The sequence below is a fragment of the Eufriesea mexicana genome, unplaced genomic scaffold, assembly GCF_001483705.2.
Source record: "Eufriesea mexicana isolate 0111107269 unplaced genomic scaffold, ASM148370v2 scaffold2917, whole genome shotgun sequence".
Classification (NCBI taxonomy): domain Eukaryota; kingdom Metazoa; phylum Arthropoda; class Insecta; order Hymenoptera; family Apidae; genus Eufriesea; species Eufriesea mexicana.
Genome location: NW_016910954.1, coordinates 499,201 through 521,372, shown reverse-complemented (window position 1 = coordinate 521,372; position 22,172 = coordinate 499,201). Strand labels below are relative to the sequence as shown.

The 22,172-nt window shown below is 47.6% G+C and overlaps 1 protein-coding gene across 6 annotated transcripts in view; it reads right to left on the bottom strand.

Moving 5' to 3' along the window:
- sowah (ankyrin repeat domain family member sosondowah) overlaps positions 1 to 21,180 on the bottom strand; it is a 168,900-nt gene extending 147,720 nt beyond the window's left edge. For 5 of the 6 annotated variants that reach the window (XR_001890433.1, XM_017904353.1, XM_017904351.1 and 2 more), the window contains exons 1-4: positions 21,054 to 21,180; positions 20,818 to 20,879; positions 20,034 to 20,423; positions 18,989 to 19,138 (exon numbers count right to left, since the gene is read on the bottom strand). Coding sequence is in view for 5 of the 6 variants with exons in the window: in XM_017904353.1 (XP_017759842.1) it covers positions 18,989 to 19,138; positions 20,034 to 20,423; positions 20,818 to 20,879; positions 21,054 to 21,180 (729 nt within the window). In the remaining variant the exon portion in view is untranslated. The remainder of the gene's footprint in view (positions 1 to 18,988; positions 19,139 to 20,033; positions 20,424 to 20,817; positions 20,880 to 21,053) is intronic. The other variant, XM_017904354.1, reaches the window with a different exon arrangement.
- Between the last annotated feature and the right edge of the window lie 992 nt (positions 21,181 to 22,172).

Sequence of the window (22,172 nt, the reverse complement as noted above, 5' to 3'; positions counted from 1 at the left end):
CGACCACCACCGGTTCGAGGGCAAGCGTTCCAGCCGGCCTGCGGCGAACTTTGTCTCGACGCTGCGCGCTGGATAGAGTGGGTCTCTATCAGCCTCGCGGAACGCCGCTAATGGTCCGATGCAGCTTTCGCTGTTGCCTGTGGCTGCTTTACTCCTCCATCACCAGAATTACGTATTTATTTTTACTCCACCGTTATTTTTACTCTAACTATTTCCTAATAATTTTCCCTATCCTTCCCTGCAATTTTTGCCAGTGCTACATGGGGGGTTCTGACGACGAGGGGGCTGGCGGAGGAAACGCGAGGAGATGATCTCTGACAGAGTCTCCAGGGTAAGTTTTGTTGGATAATCAGTGGAAATAGGGTGTGGTAATAACACGATCTTTGCTCCTAACCCCTTCCCGTGCTATTTAGCTCGACGAAATCGGGGCCCAAACGGGAGGCGTGTCAGCACGCGGTAAACAGACCAGACTGATGCTCGAAAATAGTAAATACGTGCGATATAGTCAGTTTTAACCGTTTGAGTGCCAAGCGGCGCGATCGCGCTTCTTCTATTTTGTGTCCAAAAGTGCCAGCGCTCTGAGCTGCGAAGCTGACAATCAGCGCGCTCGGTTGGTGAACGCGGAATATGAGAAGCGCTATCGCGCCGCTCGGCATTTTTGGACACGGAATATGACAAGCGCTATCGCGCCGCTTGGCACATATCGATTGGGAAACAATAATGACCCCTGGCACTCAAACGGTTAAGCGATACTACTGTTGTGGACGTAAACTCTAATCCTTTTTCCTTTTATAGATATTATAAATATATTATATTTTATATTAGATGACAGTTTTACAACTATATTTAGAAAAATGTTCTATGCACGAGTCTAGCTCGTGACATTCATGTTCGACCCAATATCTTCATCACGAAGAGTCAGATTCGTCAAAATACGGGAAGGGATTAACCCTTTGACTACGGCAGACTTTGAAACGCACCGGTCGTATAACAGGGGTAGGAATTCATTTACAATGTCCGCCGAGAACGGCAAAATTTTGGGTAGAGATGCGCCCTCCGTGTCAGAAAAGCAAACTGTGTTGAGCGCTTATATGCGTCCACAGTAGCCAAGGGGTTAAAGTACGTAATGTATTCTTATCACTTGCACGTTTACGGACAGAGGAAGTCGATCATCCGAAAATCGCGTGAACGATGGCCCTTGCTTCCCCTACCATAATCATTCTCATTATATTAACCCTTTTAATGGGCACAACATAAATTATAACTATATCTCGTAAAATAATTCGCTTCTAACTGCGACATAATCTCTCGAGGACTGTCTCACACACAACGTCTATATGTAATGACTGTCATTCATCTACTGATTGTTTCTTCGCGACTCTCTGTCATACTCGTCACACACACATCCTTCCACACAAACATTCCAAACACATACCACACATTCTATGACAACCACTACCACAACTATGGATCACACACAACGTCTATATGTAATGACTGTCATTCATCTACTGATTGTTTCTTCGCGACTCTCTGGCATACTCGTCACACACATCTTTCCACACAAACATTCCAAACACATACCACACATTCTATGACAACCACTACCACAACTATGGGTTAATTATGGGTTAATTAATTGGATAAATTTTTTGAAATTGTTCTCCCTTGCTCCTTCTTCTATCGTTATATAAAAGATTAAATGCCTACGGAAAGGAAGAGGAAGGGATGCGTTTCGTCCCGGTCCTGCTAGTGGATTCATCGGTAAAGCTACCTTAGCAGGTCCTGCCTTAGATACTATTGGATACTATTGGAATGTCGGGAAGTTATACAGTTAGAACTTGCAAGAAAGTCCTCAAAGTCGGCATCCATCCAATGAGCGAGGTGAATGATGATCGCTACAATCCTATTGTTACGTTGGCATGTGTCGCTAAAAATGCACCCTGCTCGCCCCCTATCGTCATCCCCCTAGCCATCTACCGTGATAAATCTCTAAACGATTCCCCCGATCAATTGCCCGTTCTTATATACGATATCGTTGATTGAATTTCCAGAATGACAGAATAATCTCGTCTAAAATACCGGTCCCGTTCTCGTTGCAACCACCGTACTCGATAACCGAGTTACACGTTTCCTGGATAATATGATATCCTTGTATTTGCTTTCCCGACCGAATTTGTACAGCAGTGGCGGAGAAAATAGCTGGAAATACGAGGTTCGGAATAAAAGTAATCTCGCGAGCAATCTCTCGATACAAAGGGCACTCGAAGGACCCGGAGCACAACCCTCTCGATTTCCGTGACACTTTTCGCAACACACGACCACACCTACGTGCACGGGGCATCGGGGAAAGAAGGGAAGAAAGGAGGAAGGAGAAGTGGAAGAAGGAAGAGGAGGTAGCGAGGAGCGGCTGATCCCGAGAACGCTAAACGACTACTCATCCCTGTTAAACTGTTTGTATTTTCACTCGTCACGGCTGCATCGTCCGTTCGAGGTGCTCACATCGACACTCGTATCCGAATCAATCGTGACTCCTCGTAAATTACTTTCAACGAGGCAACGGCAAGGGGACGGGGGGCAGCGGGCCGAATTCGGTCGAGTCATCATTAGCCGGGGCCGATATATCTCTATCGATCGACACCACCTCGCGTGTCCTTAAGTGAAATCGTGATTCGAGAGGGCGATCAGCGCTGCCGGCTTAAGAAGAAGCCTGCCTCGCATAGCTCGCGCATTCCGCGCTTAATTTAATTTCTCCCGGTAATCCCCATCGCGCCGCGCACCCATCCCCCCCTCGGTATGCAAATTCGCTCGATCGTCCGACTCGATGATCTCTCCGTGGCGTGTGTCGTCGTGCGACATCCTTTTTCCCTCCTTTCCCGGCTAACCCGGGGGGTCGAATGAGAACCTCTGACCCCCCGTCGCGTCAGGTGGTGCAGCCAGCTACGTTCCCAGCTTTCGCGTGCTACGGCCACTCTCCCGGCAGAGTTGTCCGTGCCTCGTGCAAATGCATCGGTACACACGGACCCGGGATAGTCTTTATTACGGACCTGCCCGCCGCGTTATCCTCCATCGCTGGATCATTCCACGATCATCGTATTTTCGATAAGCGCTCGTCACTTTTTCAATAAGCGTGCCCCGTTTAACCGCAATGACAAAGAAATTCGCTCGCTTCCGCCCTGTGAACCTGTTCGCGTCACAAGTAAACCCGAATGCTCCCGAAGACGTGTCCCAAAAATGCCCCCACGAGGTATAGTGACGCTCGCGAGAGGACGACGGAAGAACGGAACGACGACGTGTCCAGGAAGTCTACGACAGGACGAGACGACGAGACGTCTCCCCTTTCACGGTTCCCGATAAGTGGAACATCGAGCAACGATACACTGGTTTCGAGCCGGGGCATTAAGATCCTTGTCACCGGTAGGTTTCGTTGATTTTTCAACGATCGGACGGCCGATGAGATTGGCCAGAGAAGAGACACTTGTTTCCTCCGGGGTATCTCGGTTCAGAAATATGCAAATGGCCCTGTCCCGTGTCGGCGCAACGACTCCGTGAACGATCAGACAGACGGACAAGTCAGCGACGCCGATGCCGCGAGAACCTCGAGCATAATGGGGTGGTTATCAGATAAGCTTATAGACGGACGGTAATCGTAATAGCATCGCAACGATGGCCCCTCTGATTCATCGCGTGGCCGGAGCGGGATCGCGAGGGGGGACGAGGGTGGCGAGGGTAAAGGGAGAAGGGAAAAGAGAGAAAGGAGAAGACAGATCTATCCTCATCGGCGCCTGGACCCGTCAGCGGGTCATTGTTTCTCCGTAATTAATATTTTAATTGAGATCACCGGGAATTAATTAACGCAACGGCGTCGTTAAACCCTCCGTCTGGACTGTTCGTTTAATCGATCGTAACACGGCGCCTGTCAGAGCTGTACAGCTCGTTCCATGAATTTCGTCGACTATCGCGACTTCACGCTGCGCGTAGACGCCCCTCAGATATTATCTCCAGACTAATTTTTTACTCGTCGTTATTTATATAACCGTTACGATTACGCGAACCCCCGAGCCCGAGTAATTTAAATTCCACCACGCGGCTTTTTAATTCGCTAAATGCGCGAGCGCGCGTTACCTGCCTGCATACACGCGCCGCGCTCGTATACACGGCAAGTATGCGGAACGATTTCGCTCCCCGATCGGAGATACCTCTACTCTACGTGCATACACACACGCGCGCGCATACACGAGCCGACGCGAACTTGGTCGAGGATCCTCGGGGTACACGGGCTTCGAACTTTTCCACGACTTCCACCGGGGTACACCGGCGTCAAAGATTCCCGGCTACCCCCTCCGCGCCATCGCGATTTTCCCCGACTCTGTTATCTTACCACCCTCGGAAACCGGTGGAGAAAAATAGAGGAACGGAGCAGCGAGGCCGGGTACACCTCGGATAGCCGGATGGAACGACGAGCGTTAACGGCTGTGGAAACGAACGCAAAGGGACCATGAGAAATTTCCATGGCCATCCACGCTGTTAACGCGAGCGTGCGCCGCGTCCACGTTGATTCCGAAACATTCTCTCTCCGTTCTAATTAAATTAAATACGCCTCTCCGGTTAATTTCGAGGATGTGGCCGTAGCGAAACGCGCGGATACTCGAACAGCGCGTGCACGTGCTGGCTCGCGTTCGCTGATGCTCCGCGTGCTCTCTTCGGGACAATGAAAAGAACGCAAAACTCGAGCGAGGCCGAGTAACGCAGAGAAACGGAAAAACAGAGTAAGAGAGAGAGAGAGAGAGAGAGAGAGAGTGAGAGGGAGGGAGAGTAGTGGAAGAATGGGTGGAGGACGTGTGCGGTTGCTCGACGGGGTGGAAACGTTTTAATAAACGGACGTGTGCTACCCCTCCGAGGGGGCGTATAAATATATTCGGTTGTTGGAGCGCGCGGAAGAAGACGATGGAGAGGAGAGAAACAGAGTATACACGATGGCGAGGAGGTGAAGAGTCGGTGGGTTGAATATCGGTGAAACGGCAAAAGGAGCGTGGAGGGGAAGGGTGGCGGTGGCGGGTTGGGGCGGGACGGCGGAGGCAAAACACGTTGCGGCACGAGCTGCCTCAAGAGCACCGCAGAATTAGCTTTATTATAACCTGGGGGCCATCCATACATGCCTAACAGAGCACGAACATTCGCCGGCCAATAAGCCGAATGCTAACCAAACATTTTCGCGACTCGCTGCACCCTCGAATTTATCCCTGCCACACGACGGACGTAAAGCCACCGAACCTGAGAGATGGGGCAGCAGGGAGGAAAGGAGGATCGATTTCGCGAATTAAAGCTGGATATCTATTTAATGCGCCCACGTTAACGTTCCGCCACCGACGACTATTAATATACCCGCTGTTTGCGCAAACCACTTAAAAGATTACTCGCGGTTCAGGTAATTATCAACCTCGTGGATTATTTCCTGCCATCTGTAGCGGTGCGTACAGTCGCTCGCTTCCATCGATCTAGGCAGGCTTTTTCTAACAAGGAGAGTGTAAGTCCTTCGAGTAACAGATTTAATTGAAACTTCGCAGGTTTGTAGATTTAGTTATCCAGTTCAAGAAAATGTACCATTATAAGGGCAACTACTCCATAGTTTTTGACATATTTATGATTAAAGCTTTATTATTCGTAAGAACTAGAGAGTTCTTCCGAATAGTTGTCGATAATTATCAAGTAACATCGTAGCCTAAAGGCAACATCTGAAAATTCTGGTATCTCCATTAGGGCACAACGATACTTGATAAATATTCGAAATGTATCTATAATTAAGGCAATACTAAAACTGTAATCATAACTATCTCGCAAATTATCGAGTAGTTGCCTTTATACTGCTACATTTTTTTGAGTATTAAGGCAATACTAAAACTGTAATCATAACTATCTCGCAAATTATCGAGTAGTTGCCTTTATAATGGTACATTTTTTTGAGCTGGATAACTACTGGATAACTAATCTATAATCCGAAGGACTTGCATTCTCCTTGTAAGTATTAAATTATCTCTTCCATTACTCGCGATGTTCTACAAACTCTTCTTTGCGTAGTGGTAAATTTAAACAGTGGATTTATATATAGACGGTAATAGTTGACACCTCGAAGCTCCATAAGGCGATAAAAAATTCCATATTTTAAAGTAAAGGATCACTTTTTAACACTAAACCTGCCACGGTCTAAAATAATCGTTTTCCAAGCTTTCATTAAAAATCACTGGTCTTTGCGATTTTTCTTCCAATATTCGTATAATCATTTTATCAATGTCTCCCATTATTCCATTTTTCAAAGCTTCTGCTTCTTTTCCAATCTCGGGTCATTTGATCATGATAGGTTTAGTGTTAAATCCACTGTTGAAAATAAGATTAAGAAAAATCAATCTCTTAGGGGAAATAAATATCTTTGAACTATGCGTTAAAGAGGTTGCGGGAACGCGTGAAGCGTAATAAGAATTAGGGGACCAGGGCGAACTGCAATTGCATACCCTCTTCCATCACTCTAATTGTGTCTCTCCCTATATACAGCTAGAATGCAGAAGATAGTTATTAAGAATAAAGAACGATAGTTATTTCTTTTTACCCATAATCCCAATCCCCATACCATATCCCCAATAAGAAATATATATTTTCCATAAATTATTCTCTATATTTAATTTCGTCATTTTCTACAGTAGATAGGTTATGTTTTACCGGGATAATATCTCACAATCAGAATAACTATACATTCTTTCCTTGCTGCAGCTTGGAAGAAAGTACCTTCCACCGTTAGGTTTTCTTTGAATAGCCAAAGAAATGCCAAATGTCACTAGAAGCGTCTAGAACTCTCCAACAAATTTTATTCCAACTTCCAAATTTAATTTCCAACGTGGAAATTAGAACTCTTCAACAAATTTTGCATAGATGAAGAAAAATATATAGACAGTGTGCTGGAAAGAAAGTTGGGATAACTACTTTGCTATATAGGAAAGATCTTCGAATCCCTTGGAGTTCCCCGTACTTCGAATACCCGCGATCAGGTTCCCCGAATCATCCCCTTTCTCGGGGGTCCACGCAGGCCGGCGCCGCAACTCGCCCAACATGGCGGCGAGAGCCAGGCCGCGGCCTAACGAGCATCGTTAGGAGGAACTTTTCCGTCGGGCTGACGGTGGACGAACGATTAGGCCCGGATTAGCGGAGCGCGCGAGATCGATTATGCGACGCTGCGGATAACGTTGGCCTGATTTATTCCCCTAATGGGCGTTCGCGCATTCATTTCGTGGCCGTACGAGGCAATTCCACGGGGCTTCGTCGGATGGCGGCGACCGTACTGCCGCTGACAGGAAAACTCTCGCTGGGTGATTCAGCGTTCCGTTCGGCGACGCCTCCCAACGACCACCATAATGCCTACACCTAGCCCGGTGCCCACCTACCTAACGCCATTTCCATCGGCCGCTATCGTCCGGGATCATAATCCAAGGTTTAGCCCGGAGTCGGACGAAATCGCGCCGAAGTGCAGACCGCTGTTTGAATTGGACACGCGGAATGGGTGAATCGCGCCACACCGCGTCTCCCTGCGTCTACGAAACAGGGCTGCTTTGTCCGTCTAGGCACCCCCTTCCGTGGTCCTGATATTCGATCGCATTGACACACCGAGTTCTTCGTTAGAGATCATTTGCACCGGAATTTGCCCACCGTTACGACCTACGAAGCTTCATTTTCGAGACAAAAGATCTAAATAACCGAGTAGAATGCAGGACTGATAGAACTGGGATATTCATTTCGATACACCGTGGAAGAGTTTGGAAAGATAGCCGAGTTTCCCAATCAAAGAGGTAGACTGTTGGATCCAAGTTAACAGGAGTATTGCGATATGCGAGCTAACAAAGGAACGGATCCTTGGGTCGAAGTAATTTTTCAAATCGGAATACGAGGCGACCGGTTCCCGGTCACGTTCGACAAGCCGAGCAACGAACGATTACACGACGGCAGAGAAATTCGGCATAGAGACGATTATTAGCTGAGCCGGGGCTATGGCGGCACCGGGGGTAATTCATAACCGGTAGCTCGTATTTTCGCGGAGCGGCACGTCGAATTTGGTCCGGATAGAGAACATGCAGCATCGACGCTGCTCTGCACCCCCAACCTCCGGCCGGCCTCCGTTGACAGGATTATATTCGTACGTACCTATCGTGTTCCTCGGTGTAGCTCGGTCCCGCAATACGCGTCGCGCGATCATATTCCCGTCGACTAATAAATTTACCATGGTGCTCCAGCGCACAACTATCGTACGACTGTCGTCGGTCGATTGCCCTGCCGGCAATGTCACTGTTTCGAGGACCTTCTACAATGCTAATCGCCGCGATTCCACCTCGATGGGTCATCCCTGCCGGGCATCATGGCCGCCGCTACGCCACGCGGGTATTACAAGATCAAGATCCGTTGCTCTTCGCGAATTTTATGAAATTAAGATCCGATGCCCTTCGAGAATTTTCCAAAATTGAGATCCGTTACTCCTCGCGAATTTTCCAAGATTAAGATTCGTTGCTCTTCGCGAATTTTCCAAGATTAAGATCCGATACTCTTCGCGAATTTTCCAAGATTAAGATCCGATGCTCTTCGCGAATTTTCCAAGATTAAGATTCGTTGCTCCTCGCGAATTTTCTAAGATTAAAATTCGTTGCTCCTCGCGAATTTTCTAAGATCTATATTCATTGCTCTTCGCGAATTTTCCAAAATTAAGATTCGTTGCTCTTCGCGAATTTTCCGAGATTAAGATTCGTTGCTCCTCGCGAATTTTCTAAGATCTATATTCATTGCTCTTCGCGAATTTTCCAAAATTAAGATTCGTTGCTCTTCGCGAATTTTCCGAGATTAAGATTCGTTGCTCTTCGCGAATTTTCTAAGATCAAGATCCGTTGCCCTTCGCGAATTTTCTAAAATCTAGATTCGTTGCTCTTCGCGAATTTTCCGAGATTAAGATTCGTTGCTTCACGCGAATTTTCCGAGATTAAGATTCGTTGCTTCACGCGAATTTTCTAAGATCTAGATTCGTTGCTCTTCGCGAATTTTCCAAAATTAAGATTCGTTGCCCTTCGCGAATTTTCTAAGATCACGGGTTCGTTGTTCTTCGCGAATTTTTCAAGATCTAGATTCGTTGCACTTCGCGAATTTTCCACCATCGACGAAATTGGGGAGAAATAAGGACACATTGATCGAATACGTTCATTCATGAATTTCCTCGTCGGTATACCCCGAAGTACTAATGAAAGAAAGGACGTAAGCTCAGGGCGATCAGGCTTAACCATCCTCGGCGTAGTTTCGTCTCCTAACGAGTTTATCGCATCCTCTTTAACGTTATTAACACGGGCTAACGAACTGGAAGTGCCGAGTCACCGAGGTCCTCCGCCAAACGCGGAGCCACGGTTCCACCAGGTACGCGTACACACCTGTACGTGTGCCAGTGTGTCTACCCGTGTACGTACGAAGATCTATACACGCGGGCTTGCAAGTGCAGGGCGAGAGCAGGCGCTCGACGGGACAGGTTACGCGTATAAGGTGGGATAAAGGTACGTATAGGTAGAGGCCGGCCTGTCTGTGCGGCCCTGATACCCCAGTCTCTGGGCTAATTCCGAGGTGTAATCTGCGGGTACCATCTCAATGGATTAGCATATAGATAGCGAGGTGGGCTGACCGTATATATACGCGCCTAGACCACGTCGGGGGACGCGGCCATGTCCGTTTTGGTCTCGTGTCCTCCGGACGTAAGGGGGTCAGCTGGTGCTGCTGCGACACCCCCGCAATTGCATCGAACGAACCCCGAGCGTCTCGTACACGCCGGACAGGGCTAATTATGAAAACAGTGGATCAATCGTCGCGTCTAATGAACCCTTCCCCGTCCCGTCTCATCTGTCCCCTATTCCCGATCTACTCGTGGGAAAACGCGATAGAGAAACAATAAACCGAGGGACGAATCGAGAACCTCGTACCATCCCGATTTGGTCTCGGAAGAAAACCGTGTGCGTCGGTACTAGGAAGGAGGGAAAAAACGATCAAGATACGGCCCGTATTGTTTCCACGAAGAGGATCCTCCGAAGGAGAGGGAAAAGAGTATACTGGCACGAAGTGTGACCGACATGAATGGCAGTTTGCCATTGGCAGCGGCCACGTGGGGAGGAGTAGACGAGGACGAGGACCGAATATTTCGCTGGAGGTGATTCGGTCGCGAGGTAATTTGTGCTCACAGCGGGGCTGAGCAAACATGCGCAACAGGGGTGCCTCGAAAAATTAAATAACTCGATGACTGGTCACATTCTCCGACACGCGGCGTACACAGCGACCAAGAAGGACGTGCACGTACACGCACACTTGGGGCCCGGGCGTTCGAAGATGTCCGCGAGAAGGGCGCCTCGGTTGAATGACGTGGCCCTCTGCCGTCCCGCTTCTCTCCATCGTCTTCCATTTTCTTCGGCCACGACCGAGCGATGCCCGGGTATACGGTCGGATATCCCTGGGGAACGGAGAGTTGGACCAAGTAGAAGCTAGGACGAGGCCCGGGACCTGGGCCCAGGGAGCGAGCGCCGGCCTCCCGCGGACTTATGAATACAAATAGCCGCTCACTGCGCGACTCAGATTCCTGATAAGGTACACTCCTGGCTTACCGGTACCACCGACTAGCATAAAGTACGAGCTTAGACCCTCACGGCCACCGAGGCACCACCGTTTAACGGAAGATTATCCTCGCGACGAAGAAAGATTCGCATCGGACGATATCGTCCTTGTATCGGTCGAAAGAAAGGACTACGGAATGTCGTGCGGACGACCTCGCGGACTCGCTAAGGGATCCCATCGAGGGTGGACCGCCGTATCGGTTTCTCTACACGTATGTACGGTGAAAGAGACATTATTAGCTTCCAACAGATATGCTTCTTCCAGCCAGCCGCCCGTTTAAGCGACAATCCTATCGTCGATATGCGAAGATAAAATAGCCTTCGTTCCACGGGCCTTATCCGGGCCCTATGTTGCGATCTCGGTTACGTTTCGACCGCATTCGAGAAATTTCTTTGGAAAATGTGACGAAGATTTGCTAACTCCTCGAGTTATCGGGTAAATACTATGTAACGCAAGCACCGAGTTCACGCGCGCGTAATCTCAGGCTACACGCTTGTTAATGAAACGCCCGGTGATCCAGACGAATTAATACGAACATTCCACGGAGTATGGACTGGAAAGACTCGGAATTCGCAGTGAACTATCCATCCGTTTCCTCTCCGACCGTGGAATGCATTTTACAGTGCCGATAACAAATTACGCGTCTTCATCCATGTTCTGCCTTCCAAGCAGAAAGGAATGCCATCGCTCGATCGGTCATTCCCCGGTTTCATCCGGTCGATCAGTAAGAAGATACCTACGCTCCTGCCGTGCGTTTCAGGATTGGAGACAGTATCTGCCTTTATCTGCGGCTAATGTCGTGTAAGAACTACGCCTCCTTCGATCTACTGACAACCATTTGTTCGGACACTCTTGACCACGAGACGCGGCCTCGCCCGAGACTTTCTAACGAATTTACAATCTATGGCCCGCGACGAAAATAAAGGACGAATCGTTACCACGAATTATCATACGCAGAGTCACTGAGTAGCTCTTCGAGTTAGAGTCGCGCAAGCTTCGTTACCCCTACGAATTCGTTTGCGATAGCTGCCACGCCGACCGTAGAACGTAGATTCGGTCAATTTGTCAACGGAAGGTCATCGCAGGGGCCTGCGCTTAGGCAGTGCCAAGAAGAGAAAAAACGTCCCTGTCCCATAACCGGACCACCAAGAACGCCGTGACCCGGAAGGGTGGAGACTCGTTCGCTATCGTGACAGTCGCAATCAGTTTTCGACGCACTCCCTCACTGTCACTACGGGAGACGAACACCCGTGGTCGAAGGTAGTCTTGGGTGAATGGCGCATACGAGAGGAAGAAATCAAGCGATTCGATTCGGCACAGTTCTTCCTGTTGCGAGAAAAAGGCGTTTCGCTTCCCGGTTCCCGATCATTCTCCACTTCTTTCGTCTCACCGATTACATTGCGTCTTCAGCGTATCATAAACGATCGAAATTATGCTCGTACTGCGACCACCGAATTAATAGATCGTGGCACGATTTGACAGCCGAATGGAGAGACAAATGAACATTATCCACTGTAAAAGATCTCAATTAAAGAATAATCATCGCATAATAGTCTATTTTTACACTGCTTCCTCGTTGATATAAGGTCAGTCTCACACAAGGACATAGAGAAGCCTAGTTAGAGGCATAATAATTCGAGAGGCAAATGGAGAGACAAACGAATTCCATCTATCGTAAAAGATCTCAATTAACTTTTTGCACTCGGCGATTTTTTAATTACAGAGAAATAAACAGCAATTCAAAGACTCTCTGCTCTAAAGACGACGACGTTTTTGGGACTGTAAATAAGAAATCGTATGCGAATTTAAACGTAGAATTATTTTACTTTCATATATATTAATTTACATCAATCTTTGGAACTTGAAATGGCGACTGAGGCTCACCTCTCGAGGGCAAAGGGTTAAAGAATAACCATCGCATAATAGTCTATTTTTCCACTACTTCCTCGTTCATATAAGGTCACTCTCATGCAAGGACAAAAAGAATCCTAATGGATAGGCAAATGGAGAGGCAAACGAACTCTACCTATCTTAAAAGATCTCGATTAAAGAATAACTATCGCATAACAATCTACTTTTCCACTACTTGCTCGTCAATACGAGGTCATTCTCACGCAAGGACAAAGAATCCTAGTGGAGGACCAAGATTCGAGAGGCAAACAAAGAAACAAATGAACTCTATCGTAAAATATATCAATTAAAGAATAACCATTGCATAATAGTCTATTTTTCCACTACTTCCTCGTCGATATGAGGTCACTCTCATGCAAGGACAAAAAGAATCCTAGCTGGAGGCATAACAATTCGAGAGGTAGATGGAGAGAGAAACGAATTCTATTTATCGCAAAAGATCTCGATCGAAGAATAACCATCGCATAATTTTTCGACTTTATTTTTCCACTACTTGCTCGTCGATATAAAGAATCCTAATGGAAACGTAAGATTCAAGAAGCGAACGAAGAAACAAACAAACTTTATTACGAATCTATTATAAAAGATCTCGATTGAAGAATAATCATTGCATAATAGTCTATTTTTCCACTAGTTGCTCGTCAATATAAGGTCACTCTCACGCAAGGACATAAAGAATCCTAATTGGAGGTCCAAGATTCGAGAGGAAAAGGAAGAAACAAATGAACTGTTTCGTAAAATATCTCAATTAAAGAATAACCATCGCATAATAGTCTATTTTTCCACTACTCGCTCGTCGATACGAGGTCACTCTCACGCAAGGACATAAAGAATCCTAGCGGAGGCGTAAGGGCGGGTCGTGGCGACGCGGCGTGACCGCTGAGCAAACAAATTTAATGCGCGTGTACAACGGCACCAATTTAAATGATAATGCGCGCTATGTATGCTTCCAAGATTAACTCGTAATAGGCCGGAATAAATGTCGGCGGACCTGTTAGGCGTATCTAGCACTGCTACATGGGGAACAGTAGGTGCTAACTACTCCTGTAGACAAGCTTGTTTATATTCGTCGTGTATCTCGCGGGGCACCGGTGAATTTGTCCCCGTGCTGGATGGCGCCAAGGAAATTGGGTCGCGCATCATCGCGTCCGCCGATCTCGATATCCTCGTTAGCCTAACACCGATAAATTATTATTCGGTGGAACGGTACCGACGCGGCTTGTAATTATCCGGACCGGTTATTAAATTTTGCCACACGTATCTGATTATCGTAGAACGGTCTGTCGTATTACGCTAGTCCATCGACGAATAATGGCCGGATGAATGAAATATCTGTAGGTTCCGATCGCGCCGCGTGTCACGCTGGCCTTTGATCACCGCAGAAATAAGAGAATCGGGTTTCCTACTCGTGGAACGCGATCGTTTGCCACTCCGGTTCGACTAGATCCGTTTAATTAAGAGAACAGGCCATAAACCAATTTACTTTTAGGCCCCACCGTATCTGTCTATCTGTGGCGTGCCGAGAACGAATAAGCCATTAATAACGAGCCTCGAGCTCTCGTAGCAACCTCTGTCGAACGAACGACCGAGATATTTCAGCGGCGTGCATAACGCTTTCCTTAATTCAACCTCGATATCATCGCCGGCCGAGCTTCTACCGGTTTCGCGCCGCGCTTATTGATTAAATTCGCGCACGAGGGAAGCACGGTCTCGTAACCGGGATAAAAAGCATCGCAAAGACGATGATAGCGAGCAGCGAAAGGTCGAAGAGTCTTCGAACTATGAGGTAAGTTTGCCTCTGGGGGTGTCTTGTCGGTGTTGTCGCGGATGGGATCATGCAAGCTGTGCTCCCCCGCCCCTCGTCTCTCGCCCCGTTCTACGTCGGTGAACCTCTTTGCATATACATTCTGTAAGATTACTTTGTGCGGTTTACACCCTCGACCCAGCCTCACCGTGCTGCTGCTCGTCCTTCAGCACGCCGCGCGCGCCTCGCAGCCCTCCAACGAGAGCTCGCTCCTTTCGCTAGCAGGCAAACTACCCTGCAAGTTTCACCCAGAGGCTCCCTAATGTATGCGCAACTATACGAGAGAAATTCCAAGTTCGGCATGGCCGTGTTAGGTGCCTTTACGATGAGTATCTTCTACCCCGCTCTCGCTCTTTCGCCTGCCTTTCGGAAAGGACCGACTACCGACAAGACTGAACCGTGCAAGAGGCGAACACGCGTGATCCTAATTAGAACGCGTCCTCCTCGAGGTGTCGAAGTAAAAGCGGCTTTCTTGTTCCCGGGGTTCCGGGTTCCGCGTGCCGTTCGGCTCGCTGCTTCCTCGAGCAACGCGAGGCAGAGACGAGAACGCGGTGCAGCGGAAAAGTAGACGACACGCGAGTTTCCTGCAGCTCCAGGACGAGCCTGTGGACCTCGTTGCGAGACTCGGTCGCGATGGATGTCGGGCCCGGGTAAAAAGGGAATATACATACGTTTACGAAAATTCTCACGAAGATACGTCTCTTAATAGTATTCTTTACCACCCACATTTTCGACGTATTTACATAAAAACGAGTCGGGCCTACGTAGCTCCGAGGCGCGATGACTACGAATAACCGCATTAACTTTGTGCCATCGTTTTAATATTTCCTTCCGAGGGCGCTATTCAGGGGTTACGGACAGCGTTTGCTCATTCTCCGAGTGTCCTCTCTTAAATCTCACTCGATTCTCTCGCTATCGGTGAATGTTGAATCATCCCTCGATTTAGTGGATATAAATCAATACAGAGTGAGCGACGAGCACGTAGCAGTGATAACTGGAGTTGTAATAACTCACGGATTAAGAAAGAAGGCCCAGCTTCAAAAGGGCAACTCGAAGAAACGACTATGAAATTTTTACGTGAGAAACGAGAGCAGCGCGTGAATATCGTAAACAATGGAAGAAAGTACAATCAGGCAGCGAGCGATAGATTCATTTTAACCCTCTGACAGCCGAAATTACAAGTCTCCCTGAAGACGCCACGGGAGTGCACCACTAGATGCAAGATTTGTTATAATATTGCAAGCGATCTTAGAATAGACGACGTAAACAGTCAGGCGACAGGCAGTCTCCGACTGTTTACACCTAAAACACTTAAACCCATCAATGGCGAGGGGTGTCGAACCTTCTCGAGCCGAAGAACCCCGCAGTCAAATAAAGATCTTTGATGAAGAAAGTCTTCAGAATCACTAACTCTATCCTCTCACCCTTCTGCTACAATACGTTTTGATGTTCTAATAAAAATTTGTAATTATTCTATGGGGTAGTTTTCATCTCAAAGTATCTTCTAATTAGCATTTATATTCAAAATGCAGTAACTGTCAATTTTCATTCAATGCAGTTCAATGTAGTTCAAGTATTATTATTATTCAAAGCATATAGTGGGAAAATAATAATAAATTGGTGATGTAAGGCAACATTCTTACCCAATAGAGCATTTATCTTATTGGCAATCATGGATGACCACCTTGGGGCGTCTTGGTAACGGTTGACAATCGACTAACTGTCAATTTTTATTCAATTTTTACAACTGTCAGTAGTTCAAGTGTTCCGGTCAGCAATGACCACCATGACGTCACAGGAGAAACCATAACCAACCTGGCAGTCAAAGCGTTAACCCAGTCCTCGGATTAAACGAATGTATTTAAAAAGTGTTCAAATTTGTATTTATTACCGTAAAATTCATAGTCGTTTGTTTTCCGTGAGAGAGTTTTATACGATTGTAATTTGCAGCAAGGTTACGAAATTGTACGGTATATTTAGACGATGACATGGCGAACGGGAAAGGAATTTCTCGCTATTCGACTGAGAAACGATAAAGAAAGGTGTAATCTAATCTAATCTGAATAGAAGGCAGAAGATATTAAAGATATTAAAGATATTAGTGATACCCGGTTAAAGACGTATTGCCAAACATGCGAGAACTCTCTCGATCACGATTCCCAGGGCCCCTAATCGTCGGCGTCACGGTACTATAATCATTCGTCGACACGTAGCCACGGCTGCATTCAATGACCCATAACGAGGCTTTCGAAGAAAGCACGACGGAAAATTACGTGAAACGTGTTGATGCGACGACCGGTTGGCAAACGACGCGGCACGCGACACAACGCTAGACGAAGGGCTCATTAGGGATGCGAAGGGCGGAATACTGTGGCCATGCTGCATGATAATTACAGCAAAGAAAGCTCCGACCGGGCGGACGCCTTGCCTGCCGAGAGAGAGAGAGAGAGAGAGAGAGAGAGAGAGAGAGAGAGAGAAAGAGAGAGAGGGGGAGAGAGAGAGAGAGCTCCCAAGAGATTACAGGATGTCCGGAGGCGAGAGGATTCTCTCGGCATGTCCCGAAACCCTATCCACGCTCACGACTAATAAAAATTAACAACCGGCCGGTTGGATTCGTACATGAAAGACGGGCCGCCACAAATAGATGATGACGGCTGAATAATAAATAATTATCGTTGGGCCCACGCGCCACCCATGAGCTCCTTTGCGGCGAACGGAACATAGACGAATGCCGGGGCTCTAAGCGATTCGTATTTCCGGTTAACTTTACATCGCTTACACGCGCGAGATATCGAATAATCTTTCTCCTCCGACCCGGCCATTTTTTCCCATTTTTCTCCTCTTTCTTCTCCCCCTTTTTCCTTCAACCCCGTTCCTCTGAAAGGACGAACGATCTAGATAGCAGGAGGGGGTTATCGTAGGTCACGCAGACGATATTCTATTGTTCGAAGATGGACGAGGATAACGCAACGAATAGGAAAATTGTCGAGAATATGTAAATGCAGCGGGGTACTTAGCGCATATACGGTTGGATCGCGAAGTATAGTGGTTGGAGCGCAGAGGGAACAGGGGCCCGGTTCCTTCCGACTGCCGCGGAGGGTTCCACGTGGCCGGTCCTTTTAATCGTTCGGCACGATAAACATATCGAAATTATGATGGAGAATCGAGCGCGTAAAGGACGAGCGGTGGTGATCGTGCAAGCTTTGCGGCCGCGGCGGAAAGGATCCTCTCGTTCCCGCGGCGTCTGCCTCCTCCACTTTTAATTTTCAGGCGCGGCTAATTATGATTTACGGCAACATCGACGCAACATCCTGATCGGTACGCGAGATACCGCCCGCAGGATATTCAAATGCGATGAATATTGCTCGCCGCGATAAACGGCGCACGAACAGCGACAGACGAGATGAGAAAGAGTAAGGAAAGAGAGAGCGAGAGGGGAGGAACGGCGGGAGGGCAGAAGGAGAAGGATGCAGAGGAGCTGACTGGCGGGAGGCGCGCGTGTAAAGGATACGAGAAAAGGATTCTTAGTAGTCTATTCGGTATGCAAGATGAGCAGTCAGACCTGTACGCACCGCGTCCCTTCTTCGCCAAAAAGGAGGAAAAAAAGGCCGGCGGGGAGAGAGGATAGAATAAAAAAGGACGCGTATCCTTGCGTGTGGATTATTCGATATATCGAGAGCCGGCTGTCCACCACGGTCGTCTCGATTCCTTCGCTTTTTACACCCCGATAATTCAGTGTCAAACGTGAAACGCTCGCAGATGGGTAGTTATGATTTGAAGGCGAAACGCTTAAAAACGCCTCGTGTTATTAACCGATCTTATCTCGAGGAAATAAAAGATACTTATTTATAACAGGGGAGCTGCTTGATACGTGTTCTCACATGAATTACATCCGCGTGAAGATCACAGCGAGATAGTATAAGCTTTCTGTTAGAGCAAAGTAATTTGTCGATATCTTATACGGGACGAGGAATATGTCAGAGCATTAGCCGCACGATTACGCCGTTTGTACGGTTTAATAACTATACCGAAGCGTAACTCGAACGCGTACGAGCGGTATCGTCGAATAATTAGCCACGAACGCCCCGGGTACGCGTTACGGCATTAATAATAGGCATCGATACCCATTATTCCCGCGATTACACGCGCGCGTCTCTCCCGTTGTTCCTGTGCTTTCTACTTTTTCCTCGGACCACGCGCCACTTTCCACGCCCGGTTTATCCGTACCCCGGTCCGCATTCCCCTAATCGCGAGTATGGTTCCGTTATTTCCGAACCGAACCACCGCGCACCGATTACCGATCCCGATTAGGCAGTTATACGCCCGGGCGCACCTCGCGAGCTCGCTGCGCGTGCATCGCGAAGCTGCGATGGAATGCCTCGCGCGATTTGTTAGTCAATGAACCGAATAGCTGCAGGATAGAACACAGGCTGGACGAACGACAAAATAATCGCGGCGACTTCCGCGCCGCAACGGCGATCCACGATGCGAGAGAGGATCGACGTCGTGGATCTAACGCTTCGATATAACGCTCGGATGAGCGGCTGTAATCGTTTTAGGGTGAAAAAGAGAAGAAAAAATGATTAGAAGATTATCGGTTACCTTGTCAGATCGCTTTTTAGTAGGTGTGATAGTGCCGTTAGGCCTGCCTTGGAGATCGGTTTCGCTAGCCATCCGGTTGAAACGTTGCATCCGCTCGCGGAAGCTTAATTGCTCGGTTGAGCCCGGATTCGTCGCGACAGCCTCATCTTCCTGCACGTTTAATATCTCGAATTGTCAAGTCTCGGAGGATAGCGACGCGCTACGCTGCGTCCAACTACTACTGATAAAAGGCGGAACCAACAACGAGACAGAGCAACAGAGCAACAGAAAGAGATAGAGAGAGAAAGAGAGAGAGAGAGAGAGAGAGAGAGAGGGTGACATAAACCGTGTGCGAAATATATGGGCACTCGACACGGCTGATACACACCGGGAAGAAGTGCTTATCTATGCCATACTATCATGCTACCACACTAATTAAAGCGAGACAATACTACGTACACGTGGTGTTTAAGCATGCCAAATGACTGTGAACGACGGAACGGAGTCGTGAAAATAAGGCTTGATCGGCACGCGTGACGCGAATGCCGATATCGTTATGAGAGGACGTTAAGCTTTCGGTGCAGGATGAGGGACACCGATGTAGCGTGTACTGCGTTCGCTATCATACTGCATAAGTGACATTTACTGTAACCATGAACACCTTTCTACATAACCAAACCATGTACACGCAACACTATTGCTCAATAATACCCAAATTATCTGGTCTCGGTAATTACCCGATAAAGCGAAAACGTGTTCAACCATTTTATCGCTTGCACACTTATTTACATACATATATGACCACACCGGGACACTATGAACAACGTATTACGCGGCGTGCATGTGTGCGGAGGAAAAAGACGTGAAATTTTATCAAACGCCTGTCCCTCGTCCCGCGTATGACTGCCTTATTATAAAGGAATCTTAGCCGGGACACGAAAAACTCGATATTCTTTTAATTAACGCCCATATACTTAACAACCTCTCTCCTCATCCTACATCCTTGTACCCTGGATAAAATTTCACGTACTTTTTTTCATCGCGCTTGTATGCGGAAAAGACTGACCTTGATAACTGCCTCCGATCCTCCCCTATTCCTGTCCACGTTCTCCTTATTCTCGATCTTGATCTTATCTTGACTTTTACGGCGTGGCGGTACAGGAGGAGACGACGTTGAAAATCCGGTCTCGACACGATCAACGCCATTTTTCCGCGCATTGATAGCGGCCTCCTCGCGGACGAAATTCGAACACGACTCCTCGCGGTGAGTGTTTGTGTTATTCGCCGGCGGGCTGAGGGGCGCGGGAGGCGGTGGTCGGTAAGGTGGTGGAACTCGTAAAGGAGAAACCGGGGTAGATATGTCGGGAGTGCCGATCGGTGACGAGCACTGCTCCGGAGTCGACAGTTCCACGAGGTTTTGACGATACTTCTTCTTCAGAACCAAATATTTTTCTCCCTGCACCAACAGTTTTGTTTGTTTATTCGTTTCTTCTTCTCTCTCTCTCTCTCTCTCTCTCTCTCTCTCTCTCGCTCTCTTTCGCGAACAGACTCGTATTCAAATGTAGGAAAAAAACGGGAAAAAAAGATTCGAGCAATTCAAGAACGGTTATGTTTCGAACAATCGTAAATATTACGTAAACTAACGAAATATATCGTACGTTTTAGAACGAAACGCGCGACATGGAACGTTCGATAAAGTAGGAATAAAAAAAAGTTGTAAAAATATGGTTTAGTAGGTAACGTCGCGTTTCTATCAATCGCGCGAGACGTCGGAAAAAGCGGCAACGTCGCAAAACGCGCAACAAGTCGCTCCTGTCAAGGCGGAAGGAAATTGCTACTCGATGACGCACCTCTTCGTTCTTTATAGCAGCCAGGGTGTTTACGTACTCCTTGAACCGATTTCGTGCCTCGACTGGAACGTAAATTTGCACAATATTCACCAGCTGTCGTTAGATTTAACGTCGAGTGCGACGAATATTAACGTCTGTCTCGTGTTTACACACAGCGCACCGTGTAACATCGAGGTCACACCTTGCGAAAACGAGACAGCCATTCGACTACGCCGTGCGTCGTATTCCGAACGTACCTCGTGTTTCCGGATCCGTTAGGAATCTCTTGAAGTGCTTCACCACGTCGTGATTGCGAGCCGTACCACCGTTTTCCAATAAATACTTGCGAATCTCCTCGAGAGACAGCTCACTGGGCGTCGCCATGTTGTCACTACTGGCCGGCACAGCAGCGCCGCCCGTCGCCACTGCTCGCCGCACTGTCGATAAAAACGACCGCTGTGTCGCACGGTACGTATAACGAATTCACCGAGCGAACTAAAATTAAACCACGACTGTATTAAACGTACGCGGCTAGCGTATAACGTTTTTCTAAATTCGATATAGCTACTTAACTGCTATGTGCTCGTTGCATATTAATACACTGTACGCGATAGTATTATGAAAATCTTTCGTCGCATTATAAGTCATCGGAACAAGTGAACGATGTCTAATTGCTACTTCGAAATGCAAATAAAAATTACGTATGCGTGAAAATGCATACACGAACTCAACGTGTAATTTCTTTCTTTAATAATGTACTAACGAGCTGTAATCATATTGCACCGCAAAAAAAATTGTTAACATCATTAGTAACGAGTGCAATCGTTGCTCCTCATGCATAACGCATAATACGAGTCAATTTAATTGCATTATAATTGTGTAGGACGCGATGGAATATGTAACGCGCGATCCCAGCTGCTAGCTCGCATCTCACGTCGCGATACACGTAGAGAAAAAAAGTGAGAGAGAGAAAAAAAAGAGAAGAAAAAACAGGCGCGGAGGAAAAAAAAGGAGAACGGCGACCATCGCGAAAACCGATTTTTCACTTCACAGCCAAACGTATTAACCGACGATGGAACTAGATATTTGATTCTGCCCGCGCAAATAGACGATTCGTAAAACCTTTTAGCAGTCCGACGCGTTATATTCCATCGCTGCAAACATCCGGCCGACGAACCCGTCGCACAAACTAATGCGAATAACCGTGCATAGGTAGATGGAGCTTTAAACACGGCGATTTAAGTGCTGCCACACGCATCAACAATGGCCGATAAAATGATTGATTCCGACTTTTATCACGCCGTATGATCCGTTTACGAGCTCGAGTCGAACAGCTCCGTTGATTTTATAACCATCCGAAACGGGTGTCTGAGAAT